This window comes from Danio aesculapii, chromosome 6 (genome assembly GCF_903798145.1).
Source record: "Danio aesculapii chromosome 6, fDanAes4.1, whole genome shotgun sequence".
Taxonomy (NCBI): domain Eukaryota; kingdom Metazoa; phylum Chordata; class Actinopteri; order Cypriniformes; family Danionidae; genus Danio; species Danio aesculapii.
The window spans coordinates 12,683,812-12,706,035 of record NC_079440.1 but is presented as its reverse complement, the minus strand read 5'-3'; the positions used below and the strand labels follow the sequence as shown (position 1 = coordinate 12,706,035).

Sequence of the window (22,224 nt, the reverse complement as noted above, 5' to 3'; positions counted from 1 at the left end):
ATTTATTTACACATTTATTGAATGTGCATTACGACCTTTGATGAGGAGAATGTCATATTCATAATGCATTTCAAAAGCATAAATAATCAGAAAACATCTATGAACAACAATGCTAAGGGCAACTGGTAATTAACATATTTTAGGCAAATGAACATTACAATTCCAGTCAGTTCCTGTGGGAGGATTTTTCATATTGATATTTGAGTCCCTGTCTGATATCTCTGCAAATATCATACAATAGTTGCAGTTTCTTGTGATCTTTTCATTATCATGACAGGAAACATTGGATAAAACGTTGGCCAGGTGAGATAAAAAAATTGATATAATATTACCATGAACCCAATTAAGCTTGAATAGTTTTTCCAAGGTTCTCTCTTTACTTGTTTAGTTAACACGGATCAAGGCGCAACATTAAAATACATTGTATTCTCATGATCAGGCCCCTCAAGCAAACATGCAACATCGGCTCATTGGCAATACGTGCTTCAGGCTACATTTTTGTGAAACCGCAAAAACAGACTTAAGCATACGATTGACTACAGTTTAAATAATTGCTACGGTGCAGTATGATGCTAACAACTTTTGTTCTTTTCACACTTATGATATTTACAAAGACATATTAACGACCAATAAAGGATTTCATGCAGTACTTTGCACAACACTAAATAAATACCACAAAACAGCTTAACGATGTATTCGATTTGTATTGAAGTGGATTGAACACAAAACGATTAAGTTGTCATCCAAAAACTCAAGAATTGTTGTGTTTTAGCTGATTTTAAATTAGTCGATTGAATAAACAGCTAATTTAATCTTTTGAGTGCAGTTTATTTAGAAAACAGTAATAATATACAACGAGAATTCAGTTCTTTGCAGTTAAACTCTGTTCAAATTCATATTGACAATGTATCGACAAAGGGGACAGTATGTAATTACAATTAACATGAAAATAATTCAGACCACTGTTACTATGACAATATTTACACAACTGTCAACACTTTGTTGGGCCTCAGTGGCAGCCTGTGTCTCTGCTGTCAACCAGATTCATCAAACCTGAACTTCAGTATTTTCTTTTTGCATTTCTTCACTTCTTGTTGGTTTGTAGTCCACTATAAGACAGCTTGTTTTGTGTATAACATGTAACATTTTACATTATTAGGACATCCCCACTAACATAATTAATTAGTTGACTTTACTTAAAAAAGAGAGTAAACTCGTTGCCTTATAATTATGAAGTAAAGAAACTGGGCATAATTATAAAACTTAAGTCAATGGGTTTGCTGACTTTAAGTAAAATCACCTTGTTGGTTTTAAGACAATGGGTTTACTCATTTTTTTCAAGTAAAGTAACTAATCACTTTTTTGTACATGTAAATCATTTACAGTAGAGCTTTGGTATACCTTTGATTGATTTAGATGCCCAAAAATCCATACTGTTGGAAATAAATGACTAGAAACAGATCATATCTCTTTTGTTTGTTCAAGCAAATTAGCGCACAGCTCTTTTAATCGTTCTCCAGGTAAAAATGTAACTTAGCAGAATCGGTTTCAGTTTACTGCACTGAAGAAATGATTCATTGGATTTACTACCATTTAAGGTAAGTGTTTTCAAACAATCTATATGGGTTGGATTATGGATGAATATAGGCTGAAAACAAAAAAATTAATTTGAACATTACTCAATTTAATTTGTTTATGGCCACAGTTATATCACCCTGCAGCCCAGGACTGGTTACTCACTGATGCTAAGGTGGTCAGTACCTAAATGGGAGACCGCATGGGAAAACTAGTATGCTGTTGAAAATGGTGTTAGTAAGAGCAGCAGGGGGCGCTCAATCTGCGGTCTGTGTGAGTCCTAATGCCCCAATAAAGTGAAGGGGACACTATACAGTCAGTGAGCACCATCTTTCGGATGAGACGATAAACCGTCGACCTCACTCTCTGTAGTTGTTAAAAATCCCATGGCACTTCTCGTAAAGTGTGTAACCCCGGTGACCTGGCAAAACTCCCTCCATTGGCCCTTACCCATCATGGCCTCCCAATCATCCCCATCCACCGAATTGGCTGAATCACTGTCTCTCCACTCCACCTATCCGCTTGTTAAGTGTGACATCACGCAAAGCAGCTTCCGGGTCTAAGCACTCTATCAAACTGTATGAGGAGACTCATGAAATGGTAATAATGAACATTTACAAAGCGCTGTAATAATTTCGAAAATCACGATCGCAATGTACATGTCCATGCCTAATATCCGATGGGCAGAAAGTGATTCCTTTTTTTATAAATTGTTAAAATTTTAGTATTTGTGATGCAGCAAGCCCAGAGATTGTTGTGTACACTATGACTTTATATAAAATTCACTTTAATGTGTGATATGACTAAAAAGTGATCATAAATGAATATTTTGTTAATTCAAATGAGTGGCAGCTTGGACCCGGAAACAGTATTACATACGTCACCAACACGTCACCACTTAACAAGCGGATATCACCATAAAAATGCTGGATTCCACACAATTCCTTCATGTTGTTGTTGTCAATTGTCAATTAAGTGGATTGAACATAATACAATTAAGTTGGTTTTATGCCCCCTCCCCCTAAAAAAACTTAAGAATTGTGTTGTTTCAACTTATTTTAAATAGGTTAAATAAAATTTCATGCAAATGTCAACCTTGCCATAAAAAATATGTTTTTACCAAAATAGCGAAACCCTTTCTAAGTTTTTGTGTAAGCTTGTATTTTACAGCACTGCAAAAATACTCAAAATGTCTCTGTCAATGTTCTCAAACAATTATATTTGATTTACAAAAGTCACACAAGTGTCAATTTCACATCTGTCACATCCATAAAGGAGAGATGTCACATCAGTAATGAAGCTTTTTTCCTCATAAATGCAAAAATGTAAAATAAAATCAATCATTTTTGTTTTATAGAGAGACGACTTTTATCCTTTCGATTAGCATTGTTTCTTTTGGGTTGTGCAGTTTAATTCACAATATTTTTATTTGCTTGTTCAAACTACTTATTTAAAATGAGCTGAAACAACACATTTCACAATTCTTTTATTTCACAATTCACAATTTCCCAACACAATTCTTGAGATTTCATTGGGACAACTTAATTTTTTTATGTTCAATCCACATAAATTTGTTCAAAGTTTACTTAATCGATTTATGTTGGGACAACATGAATAAATTGTGTGGAACCTTGCATTTTTTACAGTGCTGTAAACGTGCAGACTTTTTTGGTCACATCCATAGCGCATGCTTGATTTCCTCATTTAAAGTATAAAAAATGTTTACAGATTGATGTTTTTCTGATCCCTTAACTCTGTAGTTAGTTGTTTTGGAAAATATAAACAGATGTTTCAATATAATGCTAACATCTACTTTCTCTGTGAGTTTATGTTTTCAGTTTTTACTACAAATGTCACATCCATGACACTGGAATTGCTCATAAGCAGTTTTAACAAGCAGCAAAAGCTTTTTTTTTTTGAGAGTGTATGGCAAAATACCACCATTTGGTGATGAGATAACAAGAGAAGCATGCATGGCTGTTTATTAGATTTCCCTTACAGCAGTTAGCTTTTAATCGACTTGCAGAATAACTGATAAAGTGACACTCTGCCTTTGGTTGTATGTAAACGAAAGCACCTGTTCTCCGCTGGGCAGGCTGGCCTGTGACCCCCGGCTCTGTATTTGACAGTCTCTGTTTGTGTCTCATGCCAGATGAGCCGAATAGTGAAATGTGACTCTTCAGGATACAATCAATGTGCGTGTGCATTAGCATGTGTGGGACAGTGTTGATTTCCCCTTCCTTATGGGCTGAACTTTCTTTCTCAGCTGCATGAGCTGTGCAGATACCGGGGAAGATTTGATTTGCAAATTGTTTTGTGAAGCAAAACAGAGAGAGAGGAAAGAGAGTGCTAGAGAACCAAACTCATTTTTACTGTAGTGTAAACATACCGATGTGTGTGTGATAAATATATTGAGTGTGTTTTTTAGTTACTGTAATGTCAGATAGGATCACTTACTCTTTCATGGAACACCCACATACAAATATTTTCCACAAAATGAAAGTGAACGCTGAGAAGTGATTCTGTTCCTCATATAAAAAATAAATCATAAGATTGCAAGGCTTGAAATATGTACTAATGCTTTTGACGTCTTTTATAAAGATTTAAAAAAAAAAAAAAAAACAAGCTTGGTTTCCATCTATTTTACAAGGGTTGACTTTCTTGGAAAAATGTTAAAACAAAAAATCTTAATCCTGAGCCATTTAGAGCATAAAAATTGAAAGTTGAAGACTTTTGTTCATACATTTTTATATTATTATTGCTCATTACTATTGCTTATTACTACTAAAAAGCAAACACACCTCTGGTAATTATATTATATAAAAGACTTATTGCTAAACTGTAGTTTCATTTGATGTACGATGTATAAAAAAAACTAATTTAACAATTTTCCATATTTTGTGATTTATGTTTTAGTATGATGATGATTATTATTATTATTATTGTATTATTATTATTATTATTATTATTATTATTATTGTTATTATTATTATTGTTGTTATTATTATTATTAATATTATTTATGCTTTATTTTTTTAAATAATTTTATTTATGACTTTAATGGCAAATTACAGTAAAAAAAAGACAGAACAAAACAATTATATTTCAAAAAGTATAGATAGTATCAACTTAAGCGCATGCAATGAGAAAAAACAACAACAACAACAAAACATACCAACAAATAAAAAGGTAAATAATAATGGGGCTTAACAAAAACTGCAATTATACAATCACACAATACACTCAACTTTGCACATAAGAAAGAAAAAGAATCAATTTTCTGGAACAAGGACTTGGTCTGTATTTGACAATAAACATATTTCCTAAATGGGTCCCAAATTTTCTTAAACTGGTTAGATGAACCTCTAGACAGTCTAATCTTTTCCAACTATAGAAAGAAGAGGACATCACAGATCCACTGTGTTGGGGTTGGAGGTTTCTGATCCTTCCACCTAAGCAATATTAATCGTTTGGCCAGGAGCACAATAAAAGCTATGCAATCAGATTATATTTTTGTAAGATTATATGACATGGGCAAAATTCCAAATATGGCAATCAGTGGGCAAGGGGTGATAGATATAGTAAAGGATAGATATAGGAAAACAGATATAATTTTGAAAATAGTGTCCCAAAAGCAGTTAAGCTTTATATAAGACCAAAACATATGTGCATGAGTGGCTGGGGTGGAATTACAGCAATTACAAGCAGGATCTATAAGCTGAAAGTGCTTTGAGAGCTTTAAGTTTGTCCAGTGTTATTTTATGCTTTTCAATTGCATTGTGGGACCTTGAGCTTTCCTCCAACAAATTTTGATGTTGAAATGTTTGAAAAAAAGAGCTTTTACAGACATTTTTTATAGTTTGATGTGATATATTTTCTGGTTTGGTGATCAACATCCCATAATACAATTCACAACCGTAAATAAACAGAAAAAAAAAAAAAGCAAATCATGAAATAATAAATCTGTTAAAACACTGATTCAGAAGATCCATTAAGAACGAGTCTTCAATTAATGAATAACTGATCCAAATGATTTGGTCAGAGTGAGTTTCCAGTTATCAACCTATGCCTTCAAATGATCCAGTTAGAGTGAATCTTCAGTCAAATAATCCAATCAGAGAAAGTCTCCAGTTGTTCAACAACTAATTCAAAAGATTTGGTCAGAGTGAGTCTCTAGTTAACGAATGCATGGTTCACATATACAAATGATTCAATAAAAAAATCTCAGATTAATGATTCACTAATTAAACTGAGTTGTTCTGAGACCTCAATTAAGTTAAAATAACCCAAATTAATGTTTGCTATTAAAACCCATGAATTCATTTGTTTAAGTTTTTACTTTTTACAGTGTGGACCCCGCCCATTGAATTGTGTCCTCTGTAGTGGACTTTGCGTTTTCATGAATTTTCTTTGAATATTTTGAGCTACTCTATCAAGTCCTGATGTACTGTTCAGAGGACATCCTGGGCTTTCTAGTGATATGTCATTTGATTGGCTGGCATGCTAGGAATCACTTCTTACACTGCATCCAAAATGGCTGACATACAACAAAAAAAGCACATTTTATGGGAAGGAGAGAGGCATGTAAAATTTAGCTTTTTAAATGTTTTTTTACTATTATTATTATTACATATATTTGTTTATTAAAGTGTCAGGAACAATAAATTTAGCTTTCAAAGCTGTTTCAAAATATCATCCTTTTTTAAATATCCACTATAGTGGACACCAGGACCATCTTAATGTAATTAATGACTGCATGTTGTAGGAGGCAGAACTGAAGCAGAGAGGATTCTTTATAAAATAGTTGAGGGAGACTCTGACTTAGAGTCTGACAATTAGACAATTAGAGAATTAGAGACAATTAGAAAATGACAATCAGTTTTAAATCACTTCTATGTTAAATTTGTTTTGGATTAACATCACTTTTTTTGTTTAGTTTTTTTGAGTTTGGCTCTTTTTCAGACTAAACTGTTTTAGGAATTTCAATACAAAACGAAAAACATTACATTACATTACATTGTTACATTAATATTGGATTATTATCCCTTTACAGCCATATCCTGTGCAGTTTTGTTGTCTGAGTGGTGGTCCTTTTGAACTAAAATGATCCTGTGGTCCACTACAGTGGACATGCTGTAAAATTAAAAATAAAAACAAAATGTAAAAACTCTAAATTGTAGATTTTTTTTTTTACCCAAAGGATGTAGGACAGGGGTGTCCAAACTCGGTCCTGGAGGGCCGGTGTCCTGCAGATTTTAGCTCCACTTTGCCTCAACACACCTGCACGGATGTTTCTGGAAAGACTAGTAAGTGCTTGATTAGCTAGCCTAGGTGTGTCTAATTGGGGTTGGAACTAAACTTTGCAGGTAACCGGCCCTCCAGGACCGAGCTTGGGCATGCCTGATGTAGGATATCACAAAAAAAAAAAAGAATAAAATTTTCTTCGGGTCTCAGGAGGCTATGGTCCACTGAAAAAATGATGGCTGGAAAATTGTTGCAATCAATTTATATGTGTTGAATTTAAACAAACAAAATAAATTTAGTAATGTTCAAATTAATTTGTTGGTTTAAATTCAGCCCAAATAAATAGTTTACAACCACTTACCTTAAAAAAGAGTAAATCCAAGGAATCATCTTTAAATCATTTTAAATCATCATATATTTACAGTTCATTTTAACTTGTTAAACTAAGTTAATCATGCTATATCTTAATTTTATAAGTTATGCAAGCTGTTTTAAGTCAGTTTAACATAATATAAGTTCAATGGACTTATAAGGTTAATTTGATTCAGCTTAAAAACTTAAGGCAACCAGGATTTTTTACAGTACAGTGTGTGACAATATCTGATAATAATTATTATAATTTTTTTAATAATAAGCAAAATAAACATTCATTAGTAAGTACTTTTATGTTTGATGCATTACTATACTAAAATGTGTTGTTTCAGCTCATTTTAAATTAGTAGCTTAAACAAGCAGCAAAAAGGGCGGCAAGGTGGCGCAGTGGGTAGTGATGTTACCTCACAGCAAGAAGGTCGCTGGTTCGAGCCTCAGCTGGGTCAGTTGGAATTTCTGTGTGCTGTTTGCATGTTCTCCCCAAGTTTGTGTGGGTTTCCTCCAGGTGCTCTGGTTTCACCCACACGTTTAAAGACCTGCTGTATAGGTGAATTCGATAAACTAAATTGTCCATAGTCTATGTGTGTGAATAAGAGTGTATGGGTGTTTCCCAGTGATGGGTTGCAGCTGGAAGAGCATCTGCTGTGCAAAACATAAGCTTGAGAAGTTGGCGGTTCATTACACTGTGGCAACCCCTGATTAATAAAGGAGCTAAGCCGAAAAGAAAATGAATGAATGAATAAACAAGCAGCAAAATATTTTTAAAAAATGTATACATAAAAGTTTTGACACAAGTAAATCTGAAAAAGAGTACTTGGTTTATGTACTTTGCACACCACTGTTTTTAGGTAACAGAAGGATGTTTTTGTCTTTGATGCCTGTTATGATGCATTCATACAAACTTTATAAAAATATATTTCCTTTTGTTTCTATGTAAATGAATATGGTTAACAGTTGGCAGTTTATTTCCATGCTTCGGTCTCCTTCCCTATATATGTTCCTCTTTCAAGGGCACTACTATTGACTCGGTGACAGCTTTCAGGTGAACTCTTGCTTATGTAACGCAAAAAAACTAAGCCTTGTTGATCTACTGTTAATGATAAACAGACAAAACAAACTCGCACACGCTTCATGTAGCACAGCCTCACTTCTGAACTTTTGTTCGATGTCTTGTGGAACTGGTAGTGAATGCAAACGAAACACGGACTAGAAAGTGTTCACTAACCACACCTGTCTCTCTCTCTCTCTCTCTCTCTCTCTCTCTCTATTTCTCTCTCTATTTCTCTCTCTAGGAAGTGAGTGGTTCGCATTCGTCCACTGGAAGAGTTGCAGACAACCATCAAGGTGTTGGGGAAAAAATGTCGAATCAGGATTCAAACGTTGGTGTCTGTGAGTATCCTTTGGCTTTTATTCTACAGTCTTTTAAAATTAAACCCCAAAGTTTTTGATTTCATCCGAAAGAAGTTTATATTCTTCTCTGATTCAGACAATTTTACACGGAACCATTTCTGACATCTTTTACACAGGATGTACATTGTTTTGTGTGCGTTTGTGTGTATGCGTGAGGGTGACATGTTTAAATACTTCACACATTGCTATCTAGCATGATGACAACTGTGATGACAGACTTCAGCTTTAGTGCTCATGTATGTCCTATACACTCACCGGCTACTTTTGTTAAGTACACCTTACTAGAACCGTGTTGGACCCCATTTTGCCTTCAGAAATGCGTTAATCCTTCATGGCATAGATTCAACAAAGTACTGGAAATATTCCTCTGAGATTTTGGTCTATATTGTCATGATAGCATCACGCAGTTGCTGCAGATTTGTCCGCTGCACATCCATGATGCGAATCTCCCATTTCACCATATTCCAAAGGTGGTCTATTGGATTGAGATCTGGTGACTGTGGAGGCCATTCGAGTACAGTGAAACCAGTCTGAGAGGTTTTGAAGTTCAGCAAATCGTCTTGACCATGTCTACATGCCTAAATTCATTGAGTTGCTGCCATGTGATTGGCTGATTAGAAATTTGTGTTAACGAGCAGTTGGACAGATGTACCTAATAAAGTGGCTGGTGAGTGTATGTGCGTATGTATGTTTGGTTTTGAGTTGCAGTCTTATTTCTTTTACTTTTTACTTACTTTACTAGTTTAATCAGATATCAGATTAGAGCTGTGTGACAAAAATAATTGTGGTTAAATTTCCCTCGTTTGTATTAAAACAGAAGTTTGATATATTTATGCACTTTGTAAATATAATAATTTCCTCATTCCATCGTTGACTGAAACAGCGACGTGACGTTTAATTAACATTTTTCCACTGAGTCATTGAGTGTAGGTGTCTATTTTGTGCTATTAAAGGGATAGTTCACCCAAAAATACTTTAAATTGACCTTTATTTGTTCCAAACCAATACTTGTTCTGTATTCTGTTGAACCTAAAAGAAGATATATTGAAGAATGATGAAAACTGGCAACCATTGACTTCCATGTTAACTGTTTGTTTTTCCTACTTTGGAAGATTAGATTCAACTTTATTGTCATTACACATGTACAAGTACAAGGCAACGAAATGCAGTCATGGAAGTCAATGGTTACCAGTTTTCACCATTCTTCAAAATATCTTCTTTAGGTTTAACAGAATAAAGAAACTCAAACAGGTTTGGAGCCACTTGAAGGAGAGCAAACTATGAGTACATTTTTACCTTTGAGTGAACTATCACTTTAACATGGATAAACTGTAACAGTTTGGTTAAACAATAACAGCTGTGTGAATGCTATAGTGCTTGATTAAGAGTCTTACTTTCCTAATCAATACTCTTAAATCTAAATAGTGTTTTAGCTGCTTTCGGTTGGAACATGAAATCCACTGGGAAAAACACTTAAATGTAAAGTAAATGGCAGCTGTGTTAAAATACAGTTAAAATGATTGTAAATTTACAGTAAACTACAATATTTCATTAATCAGTGTTTTAAAGTTAGCATACAATGTACCTTTGATATACAGTACACTCACAAAAATACCATCAAAAACAGGTGGTGAAGACAAACCATAGCTCATCTCAAACGGCTTTTCCACAAGCAGAAAAGCATACTAATATAAAAAAGGCGCTCAATGACATTCATACAACTAAACACCATCAATAGTACTGTACCATGTAAAGGTGATGACTGCCCAAAACACAAATAATTAATACTTTAATTCATTCAAATACTTTAACAGTCAATAATTTAGGTCACACTTTATTTTGATGGTCCGTTTGTTGATTTAAGTTACATTGCATCTACATGCCAAATGGTTCTCATTAGTTTATAGGTAGACTGTTAGGTTGGTGAAATTGATTTTCCATTTTCCATTGGATCCAGAGATATGTTTATTGGGCAATTATACAAATTCTAACCTCCAGCATAATTATGCTATTAAACTTACTGAAATGTTGCTGACAATAGCTAAAAAATGCATTGCTTTAAAATGAAAAACAGACAATGATGTACCAATTGGACTCTGGATCTCAGAAGTTTGTAACTGTTTACCATTGGAGAAAATCACATATTCTTTGAGAGGAAAGGGTGAATTATTTAAAAAGATTTGGAATCCATTTTTTTCCACTGGTTTATACTGTATCTCCTCTCTTTTTATTTATTTATTTTTATTTTACTTATTTATTTTACTGTATGTACTGTGTATGTTTTACTTTAGTTTGTTTGTTGCTTAGTTTTGATGTTATGTATTGTTAACTTATGAAAAAACTAAATAAAAAATATATAATCAAAAAAGACTGTTAGGTTGGGGTTAGGGTTAGTGTAAATTGACATGTACTTGCAAAGTTTCTTATAGTCAGTAAATGTCTGTTGAAGGAGGATATCAACAGATATTAAGCAGACAGTCTACTAATACTTAAATGGACCATCAAAATAAAGTGTTACCATAATTTTAAACTTAAATGTAGAGAAAACTCAATAAAAGCCAACTACACACTCAAACAATGATGTTTATTTAAACTATGAAGCTAAAATGAGCTGAAACAACACAATTCTTGAACTTTGTTTTGAGGACAACTTAATTGTTTTATGTTCAATGCACTCAAACATATTCGTTAATTTCTTCATGTTATCCTAACACAAATCGATTGTGTGGAACCTTGCATTTTTTTACAGTGCAGATAATTGATGTTTTTCTCTTTTTAACACTCTGTTCCACACAGTACACTTGATAAATACTGCAGTAAACATTATGTATCAACATTAGATGTAACATTTGACTCTAACGTAACTAATGAAAACATTAAAAGAACCATAGTAATGTTAACAATAGCAAAAAAGAGAAGTGTCATGCACTCTAATCTACTGTTAACCAGGTAACAGATTTTTACTGTAACATTTTTAGTTTTTACCACAGTCGTTGTTTTATAGTGTTCAGTAAATGTTGTTTGTAACGTGCCTAATAACAATGACCTTTGTGTTTTGTTACTTTTATTATGAGGTCCCAGCTTTCAAATCTGGTTCTAAAAATAGAAACAATAAATATGCTTTTGCCGCTATTAGATGTGGCGTGACAGATCCCCGTTGTCACAACAGTGTGTGCAGCAAGTGAACTTCACACTCTTTTGCATAAAATAAACATAAATGAAAATCAGAAGTTATATCTTAGTATCGTAGTAAACTGAAATGTGTTGCTTGTTTTATTTAGAAAAGGATGTGAACTTCACTACATTCATTCATTAATTCTTTTCTTTTCGGCTTAGTCCCTTTATTAATCTGGGGTTGCCACAGTGGAAGAACCGCCATCTTATTCAGCATATGTTTTACACTGCGGATCCCCTTCCAGCTGCAACCCAGTACTGGGAAACATCCATACACACTCATTCACACATATACACTACAGCCAATTTAGCTTACCCAATTCACCTACACATGTTTTTGGACTTGGGGGAAACCAGAGCACCCGGGGGAAACCCATGGACATGGGGAGAACATGCAAACTCCACACAGAAATGCCAACTGACCCAGCCAGGGCTCGAACCAGCAACCTTCTTGCTATGAGGCGATTGTGCTACCCATTGCGCCATCGTGCTGCCCCGAACTTCACTACAGTAAACATTATTTGTGGCTCACCTGGAATCCAAAAATTGCAAAAACCCTTGTGCTTCATTTACTTTTTATATCAAGTCTGAGCTTTCAAATTCTGTTCATTTCATCATGAAATACAAACAATAAATCTGTATAATGTAGCATGACAGATGACTTTACTTTCCTTTAATGTGACCATCTCTTCTTTTTTTACTATTAGTTAAAGCACAAAATAAACATGTACTGTAGAGTAGTTCAGGAAAAACATCAAAACATGAAAGGATAGTTTTCAGTGGATTCCCTTGAGATTTTCAAATGAGATATTTTTTAGTAAAACAAGGTCTGTGGTGAACTTAGCTCAATGATATGTTGATGTTGCATTCTACAACATAAAATGTACAGACTTACACCCCAAACTTACTCATCTAAAGACTTATTAGAAACATTCATTTTATCAAATACACATAGCCATTCAGTGTTCATGCTTATACTGTATGTTGTAAAGCAAAATGTTTTGTCAAGTTATGGTGACCACATTCATTACACACTCAGAAATAAAGCTACAAAAGCTGTCACTGGGGTAGTACCTTTTATAAAGGTACACTTTTGCACCTAACTGGTCCACATTTGTACCTTAAGTACAGAGTTGTACCTTGTTCAAGGTACAGTTCATATTAATACCTAAAAAGTCTACCTTGTGGTACACTGTAGAAAGTTTAATTACAAAAACTCAAGTCAACCAATATTTTTATGTTGCTTTAACTTAATCTAATAAGTTAATCAGGTTTCTTTTTTAAGTTTAACCTAATATTTTAATCAGTTTGATTGACATAAGTTGAGATGACTAAAAAAGTTATTTTGATTCAATAAAAAAATTTAAGACAGCAAGAATTTTTTTACAAAGTACCTCAAGACACAAAAGTGTTCTTTTAAAGTACCAATGGGAACCTTTTAGGTTCAAAATTGTACCTTTTGAAAAGCTATTGCAGTGACAGCTTTTTATCTATCATGAAATAACTTTCTATTATAACCAATTTGTCTGCAAATTTGTATTCATCTGTTTAGCAAGTGTTTTCTGTGATCTGGCTTTAAAGAGTAGTTTAAAATGTCAATTATCTGTCTGATTTGCCTTTAAATTTTAAGCAAAAGATTTGATATTGGTCATCACTCAAGATATAGTCTTAAACTTCTTATGCGTACATGTTTTTAGATATGTGCTTTGACACCAGTGCTAGTGGGAGGCCTGTGTAATTGAATAGGTTTGCTTGACAGGTGAGCTGATTTGTGTAAGGTCAGTGTCTGCATGTGTCTGTCTTCAGTTATCCCTCTTTCATTCTTAAATGCTCGTTTTTTTAAATAGGCAACCTTGTTTACGAGCAGTCAACACACAGACATACATTACACATGCATATCCTCCTTCACTGGATATGATGTTCATCCCTCAAGTGCACAGCATTCTCTTGGGTGTTGTATCTCATGTCATGTGACACTTTTATGATGCATGGCTTAATTGTATAATTATGATGTAAGAAGGATACCTTTAAATAAAGCATAACCCACCGATTTTGGTGCTGACCTGGAGAATCAGAGGTAACTGTGATTGTGGAATAGATTAAAATGTTTTATTCATAATCTCCCAATGTCTTATTACTATTATTATGATAATTATTAAGGCCAAAAATTACCACCTGAGACTAACTACCTGATTTATTTATTACTTATTCAATTATTTATTCATTCATTTTCCTTCGACTTAGTCCCTTTATTCATCAGGGGTCACCACAGCTGCAACCCAGCACTGGGAGACATCCATAGACACTCATTCACACATATACACTTCGGCCAATTTAGTTTATTCAAATCACATAGTATTTTTTATGCTCTTATAGGGCCGGGTTTTGGGACAATTTTCACATCATAGCTAGCACGCATTTTGGGCTTCAGGCCTGCATTAGAAAAAACTTACAAAATGTTTTTATGAGATCTAATGCGTGCAGTGATGAATGCGCATAGAGATTTTCAGCCACGTGCAATGGAGAACATAAAGAGCAAAAAATGCACAATGGACAACTTGTAAGTCCAAGAGGGCTGCAGGATTTTATATAGTTACACACATATAGCATCGCCCTGCCTCATCATCCCTTATCCTTATTTTAATCTCAAAAAACACTGATGCTTGCTGTCAAAGGCTACATTTTGATAAGCTGTCAGACAAGGGCCTGTGCGTCTCGGGCCAGGGCCGGGCTAGGGCTTAGATTTAAGGCCCGTGCAGGGCTCCACCCAGAGGAAACCCATGTGAACACAGGGAGAACATGCAAACTCCACACAGAAATGCCAACTGACCCAGCCGGGACTCAAACCAGTGACCTTCTTGCTGTGAGGTGACAGTGAGCCACTGAGCCATCGTGTCACCCTCTTACTTATTATTTTATTTATTATTATTTATTATTTTTATTTATGGAGAGAATATTTTCCATAAGCAGTCCATTCACCATTTTGGTTCAACTTGAATTATTTATGTTGTCCTTGCTGTAGCTTAACTGTGCATTTAATTAAGGAGTAATTTTCTTAATTAGCCACACACACTTACTATGAACTTAGCTGCACTTTATATTACAGTATGCGCACGCTGTAAGAAAATTCCTGTAGACTTTAAAGGAATTACTTGCCAATGAAATGTTGTAAAATGCTCTAAAATGGATTACACTATAATGTTGTAAAGCAATTTACAGCTAATAATTTTGTTACAACAATACAAAATTTACTTGTTTTACATTACAGTACTTTTTTGTAATTCCAAAACATTACAGGATTCAACTCAAGTTGGCAATAAAATCTTGTAAATACTCCAAAAGCCAAGATGTTGTTGTAATAATTTTACACTGAAAAAGCTGTAAATCATGACATTTACATAAAGAAATCTATTACTTCTAATTATATTGAATCAAATGCATTACAAAAAACACAACTAATAAAAACTACAATACATGTATTATTTTTAAAGACTTTTTTAAAGACAAAAGTATAAATATAGCAAAATGTTACATCATAAAATGTATGTCTCTAAAAACAAGTTTGTTCATTTTGCAGAAGTCCTTTAGTAGTCTGAAATAAATAAATAAATAATAACTTACAGTGTACTTTTTGAAGAACTATAAAATAAAGTCGGCAGAATGGTTTCGCAGTGGGTAGCACAATCGCCTCACAGCAAGAAGGTCGCTGGTTCGAGCCCCGGCTGGGTCAGATGGCATTTCTGTGTGGAGTTTCCATGTTCTCCCTGTGTTCATGTGGGTTTCCCCCACAGTCCAAAGACTGTACAAGACAAAGACAATAAGTAAATTGGGTAAGCTAAATTGTCCGTAGTGTATGAGTGTGTATGGCTGTTTTCCAGTGATGGGTTTCAGCTGGAAGAGCATCCGTTGCGTCAAACATATGCTGGATAAGTTGGTGATTTATTCTGCTGTGGCGACCCCACATTAATAAAGGGACTAAGCCGAAAAGAAAATGAATAAAATAAAGTACATGGGTACAGCGGCTAAACTATGCTAGCATGGTTAATCATGCTAGAAACTTGATAACAATGTGCCAAAACCTCTTAGCACTATCGTATTAGACACCTGTTAACAAAGCGTTAACCCTGCTGCTGCAAAAAAATCTAAATGTTCTGGTCACTTGACTTCTGGTTTAAGTTGGTTCTTGCTGGTCAAGACCATCTTAAGGCATTCATATGACCAGCAATGAACCATCTTATGACCAGCAAAAACCATCTTAAACCAGCAGCTTTATATTAAAACCTACTGTACCTAACCTGCTGTTTTTACAGTTGTGTTAACTGTGTGGTAGGCCATTAGAGCATGTTAATCATGCCACAAAAGTAATACATTATGTTAGATGCATCTAACAATGTGATAAATCATTCTATCATTTGTAAAACATGCTTGCAGTGTGCCAGAAACATGTTAGCAATGTGCTAAGCATGCTACAGTGTGTTATATCATGCAAGAAACACGCTAGCATTGTGTTAAAAACATGATTACTTGATAAAATCATGTCAGAAACTTGCTACAAACATGCTAAATCATGTAAGCAGTTTACTAAATTATGCTAAACAGGCTAACAATATGCTAAATTGATAGCAGTGTCCTAATAATGTTAGAAATATGCTAGTAATGTGTTAATAAATTTACGGCTGGGTTCAGGCTCCTTTAATTACTTAGTCAATGTAATTATTATAGCCTATGTATAGACAAAACTGTACAGTAAAATAAAGTGCTGCCAATTTAGCATTAGGATTATTTATTCACTAGATTAGGAATAAAACAAGACATGTGCAACTGAAGTTATTGAAAATATAAAACTATGTTATTTGAAATATAAAATGTTTTAATATGTTAATATTAATGTAAATATAATAGCTATAAAATGCACTAGGATTAGAATTATTTAATCCTTGGATTAGGATTTAAACAATAGATGTGCAACTATATTTATAACATAATAAACTGTTATTCATAACATGATGTTATTTGAAATATATAATATTTTAATACTTTAATATTTATGCTATATAGTTAATGTACATGTTGATATTCAACTTTAAATATGTAAATCTAATAATTTATTTATTTATAAATGTATTTAAAATAATTGTTTTGTCCCTGCGTATGAAACATTTATGTTGCTGTATTTTATTTTGAAGCTGTTTTGAGTGTTTTCATTTCTGTGGTTTTGAGTGACCTGACTAGTCTCTGCCCCTGACACTAACACATACATACAAACACAGACTCTAGATCTTTCTGGAAATGTGTTGCATTAATCACAGCTGCCACCTGCTGTGAGCCACTTCCATGGAGAAAGTTTATTATTGGTCATAATTTATTCACTCTCGTGTTGTTCCGAACTTTTCTTTTTTCCACAAAGCACAAAAGAGGCATTTTTGAAGAATTTTCCACACAACAGTTCAAAATATCCATGCGTTTCCATCTGTTGAACATGAAATCCTGTTGGCTCAGAGCTGTCTCATATAACTTATTCATATGAAATACGCGCTTTAAGTTCTCTCAAATCATACTATAGTTTTTTGTAAGGAACAGGCCAATATTTAAATAATAATTTGCTGAATATTTCCCTCCTAAACTGATCACAGTTGTTCACATTAATTGAGATTATCAGTGGATGTTTATTGCTGACACACACAAAAAAAACATTCTACTTGTTTATATTAAGACTATAATATAGCAAAAACACTGTGTATGGACAACTTTAATTTTTAAAGATGTTTTAAAGATTTTTTTTTGCAGTTTACGCAACTTGTTTGATTTGCTTGATGCCATGATTTATTACACTTTCAAATAGTTCACCCACAATTGAACATTTTTTCATCAATAACTCACTGCAATGGTTATAATCTTATGAATTTCTTTCTTCTGTTGAACACAAAGCAAAAGATATTCTGTAGAATGATGGAAACCAACATAGACATCCAGAGTTGGAACAAAAATATGTGTAATTCAATAGCTGTTTGTTTTTCTAAACATTCTTGTTTTGTGTTCATTAAAAAAAGACTTAAACAAGTGGATGATAAAATGATGACAGAATTTTTATTTTTGGGTGAACTGCCTCTTTAAGGCCTTTAGGCCCACAGCAGCCCTTATATGCCAAACTAAAATCACAAAAACTTCAATCAATTTACCTTTAAATGTTTGATAATTTAAAGAAATGCAATGAAAATTAATGACTAAAATCTGAAATAGAAGATATATTAAAATAACTTAATTAAAATACATCTACAATATCATTAAGATTCTTACATGGGGAATAATAATAAAAAGTAACTTAATAAATGTATAATTATACCATGATTGTTATTAATAAAAGTAAATTTATGTAAGAACGTTAAAAAATGGCAAAAAATAAATTACTAAAAGGCTGGCAAAATGAAAACAAAAACATAAGGTATAAATAAAAGAAATTGGTTCAATAAACTAAAATAAATTTATCAAAATGATACCATAAATTACTAAGTCTAAAATGTGCTTAAAACGTACTTAACATAAAAAATTTCTATGTACTTTACTTAAAAAAAAAATTATTAAAAACAACAAAAAGCTTTAACTCCAATTTGAATGGCATATAAAACTAGTATCACAATGATAATAAAATGAACTGTTATTTATCCAACTACAGTTAAAGTCAGAATTATTAGGCCCCCCTTCGAATTTTTTTCTTTTTTAAATATTTCATATTAAATATAAATTTTATTAATATTTTTCCAAATGTTTTTTTTTAATTGGTGTTTAACAAGACAAATACATCATTGTATACAATACAACATAGGAAAAATTACAGATTGTCTTATTTTTCTTATTTTCCCTCTATCCCCTCAAAATAAAATAAATTAAATGTAAGAATTATAAACAAACATATCCTCTGAAAGAGAAAAAAATATATATATACATTTCCCAAATTATGTTTAACAAAGCAAGAAAATTTTCACAGTATGTTTAATAATATTTTTTCTTCTGGAGAAAGTCATTTGTTTTATTTCGGCTAGAATAAAAGCAGTTTTAAATTTTTTAAAAAACATTTTAAGGTCAAAATTATTAGCCCCTTTGAGCTATTTTTTTTCGATTGTCTACAGAACAAACTATCGTTAGACAATAACCTGGCTAATTACCCTAGCCTGCCTAGTTAACCTAATTAACCTAGTTAAGCCTTTAAATGTCACTTTAAGCTGTGTAGAAGTGTCTTGAAAAATATCTAGTCAAATATTATTTACTGTCATCATGGCAAAGATAAAATAAATCCGTTATTAGAAATGAGTTATTAAAACTATTATGTTTATAAATGTGCTGAAAAAAATCTTTGGGGAAAATTGGGGGAAAAAATAAACAGGGGGGCTAATAATTCTGACTTCAACTGTATTTAACAGTCCGCCACTGTATAAAAAAGACTGACATGAGGGCGAATAAATACCAAAATAACCCATTTTATATCTTTAAACACAATTATGGTCTGTTTATTGCCATCATTTCATTAAAGCCAAGTATGAATGGATCCTAAAATCTGTGGGACAGAGAGTCTCTTCCCCTCAGCCTGTCTGTCTGTCTGTCTGTCTGTCTGTCTGTCTCTCAGTGACTTCAGGTTAAGGGCATGTTGAGTAGCTCATCTAAAAAAAGGCCTCAGACTGGCCATCAGGAGGAGGGTGATGGTTGGAGCCTCTGAAATACAAGCAGCTGTTCCTGCCCTCCATCACTCACAGCTCGAGCACACATTAGACTGGAGCTGGTCTCCAAAACACACACTTTCTAGGGCTCTCGGGATTGTCCAGGGGAGGCTAGAGTAAATTCAGGGTGCGTAGAGGAAACGTCGGGCCTCTGTAGGTGAGTGCGCTTCAACAGAACTGCAACAGAACGTATAGCCTAGACTAGAAACTACACTGTTAAAAAATTATATGATCAATTACTCATGACAGCATATGTTTTCAGTTTATTGTAACTTGATAAACTAAGTTAATCATGTTCTAACTTAATTTTATAAGTTACGCTAGCTGTTTTAAGTCAGTTTAACATAATATAAGTTCAATGGACTCATTATAATAATTTGATTCAGCTTAATATTTTAAGGCAACCAGGATTTTTTTACAGTGTAGAGATTGATTTGAAAGATGCATTACTGAAAATTCAACCAAAGATGAGACTAAGTTTGGTTTTTGAGAAAAGATAAAATATTTTATAGTTGTAAAAATGTCAAAAAGTTAACTTAAATTACATTAAAGTGACTTATTCACTTGCATGACTAATAAAAAAGCTGGAACATGGTTAATATCACTGTAAAAAATGGGTGCCAAGTGAATCAAATTAACTTTCTAAATCATTCTAACTTAAATAATTAAACATAAAGCTGACTTAATCAGCTTGCATGCTGAAAATATGTTCAAACATTGTTATTGACTTCAAAATTAATGGTTGGCTTTAATATTTTTAAGTTGAATCAAATTAACTTTATAAGTTATTCTAATTTAAATAACAATAAACTGACTTAATCAGCTTGCATGACTGAAAAAATAAGCTGAAACATGGTTAAATTGTTGTGAAAACAGTTTCATGAAAACTAAATTAAGGGTTCCCTCCGATTTTTTATATATTGAATCAAATTAACTTTATACATCATTCTTACTTAAAATGACTTTAAACTGGCTTATATAATTAAGTTAAAACACAGTTAACTTGTTTTGATGCTAAATTACCATACAAACATGTTGCCATGACTTGTTGACTCTGAAAAAGTTAAACTGGGTTGAGTTGAAACTAGTGAGTGTAACACATTTTCCGGTTTAAAGAGAATGAATGCATCGTTTCATTAAGAATGCATGAGGAAGAGACATGGCGTACTGTTACATCATAATGGAGTTGGACAAAATGAATATTAATGAGGACCGAAAGTAACAAAAGGGTTCTTTTGTTATCTATAAAACAAACACACTTTCCTGTTTATTTGCTGGGTATTTCTTAAGAACTCTTGACTTTTGGATTTCAGCCAGTGTTTTATTGCAGTTTAGATTCATTGTTTGAACTGGATTTTCAGTTTTAATCATTGCATTTACTTACTTTGCTTTTGTATGTTCATTTCTATATATATATTTATTTTTATTTATTTAATAAATTGTTGTAGCTCATTTTCAACAAATTGTTAATGATTTCTGAGCAATTTGTGAATATGGACAATTTCTTGCAAACAATAAATTAAAGTGGATTGAATATAAAACAATTAATTTGTCTCAAGAAACTAAAGAATTGTGTTGTTTTAGCTCATTTTTAATAAGTTGTGAATGATTTCTGAGCAATTTGTAAATATGAACAATTTCTTGCCACTGAACGGAATTAAAAATAATTTAGATTTAGATTAATAAATATAATAATAATTTTATCTTAACATGCATTGTGGCTGATGTCAGGCAGTTCCTGTCATATGCATATATATATCGTCTCTCTTCATGAGCGTCTCAGAATAGAGTCCTAAAGAACGACTTTCTGAATTTAGCCTGTAAGCTACTGCTGCATTCCATAGAGCACAGTCTAGAATATTACAGGCCTACTGACATAATGCTCACACACACACTCATACAGATCAATCATATATTCAGCTGTCATTAACACACAGATCACTGAAAGTATACTGATAGTGAACCGAAACCAGTGCAGTAACCCAGCAGACACACAACATCATAAGATGTTAATATTAGGTTAGATTTAGGTGCAAATGTCTAAGGACAATGTTATTTTGACATCTAATTACGTTGATATTTGGTTGATTTTAGGTTTTGTGTTGAAAAGAGACCAAAATATTTCAAGCCAACATCTTAAACCAACATCATATTGTCAAATACTGACATTTATTCATCAAGTATGGCAACCAACATCCAACTTGTGATAGACGTCATATCCAAACAAAGTCAAGTTCTAACATCATTAGACGTTGATATTTGGTTGATTTTAGATTGCATTGGAAAGGGACCAAAGTGCAACATTTGTCCTACTATGGACGTTAACATCAGCCCGCCGTTGGATTCTGAAGTCAACTCGATTTTCATTTCCAAAAAAATGGAACATCCCATGACATCAACGTACATCGCCAATTAGACATCATATTGATGTCCTGTGCCATCTGGGAAGACATCACGATAACAAAAAGTAGTCTAATTTCACTAATGTGCATTTCTATTAGTTGACAGAAGTTAATTTTATACACAGCACAGTAAATAAATTATATGAACTTATTGATCATATGTTATGTTAAATTACTATTCTTCTTATTATTATTAATATTAATATTATATTATTATTATTATACACTTTATTTATAGGCATCTTTCATGGGACTCTTTGACACCTTGGTCATAAAACAGTGACAGTACAATAAAATCAACACAACAACAGACATTGTAACAAGTTACTTAAACA

At 33.0% G+C, this 22,224-nt stretch overlaps 1 protein-coding gene across 3 annotated transcripts in view; it reads left to right on the top strand.

The window, feature by feature from the left end:
• The window catches only part of xirp2a (xin actin binding repeat containing 2a), a 64,403-nt gene that overhangs the window by 18,175 nt on the left and 24,004 nt on the right, over window positions 1-22,224 (top strand). For 2 of the 3 annotated variants that reach the window (XM_056459562.1, XM_056459561.1), the window contains exon 2: window positions 8,484-8,580. In XM_056459562.1, coding sequence (XP_056315537.1) covers window positions 8,484-8,580 — 97 coding nt within the window. Of the gene's footprint in view, window positions 1-8,483; window positions 8,581-19,510; window positions 19,645-22,224 lie in introns of those variants that run through there. The other variant, XM_056459564.1, reaches the window with a different exon arrangement.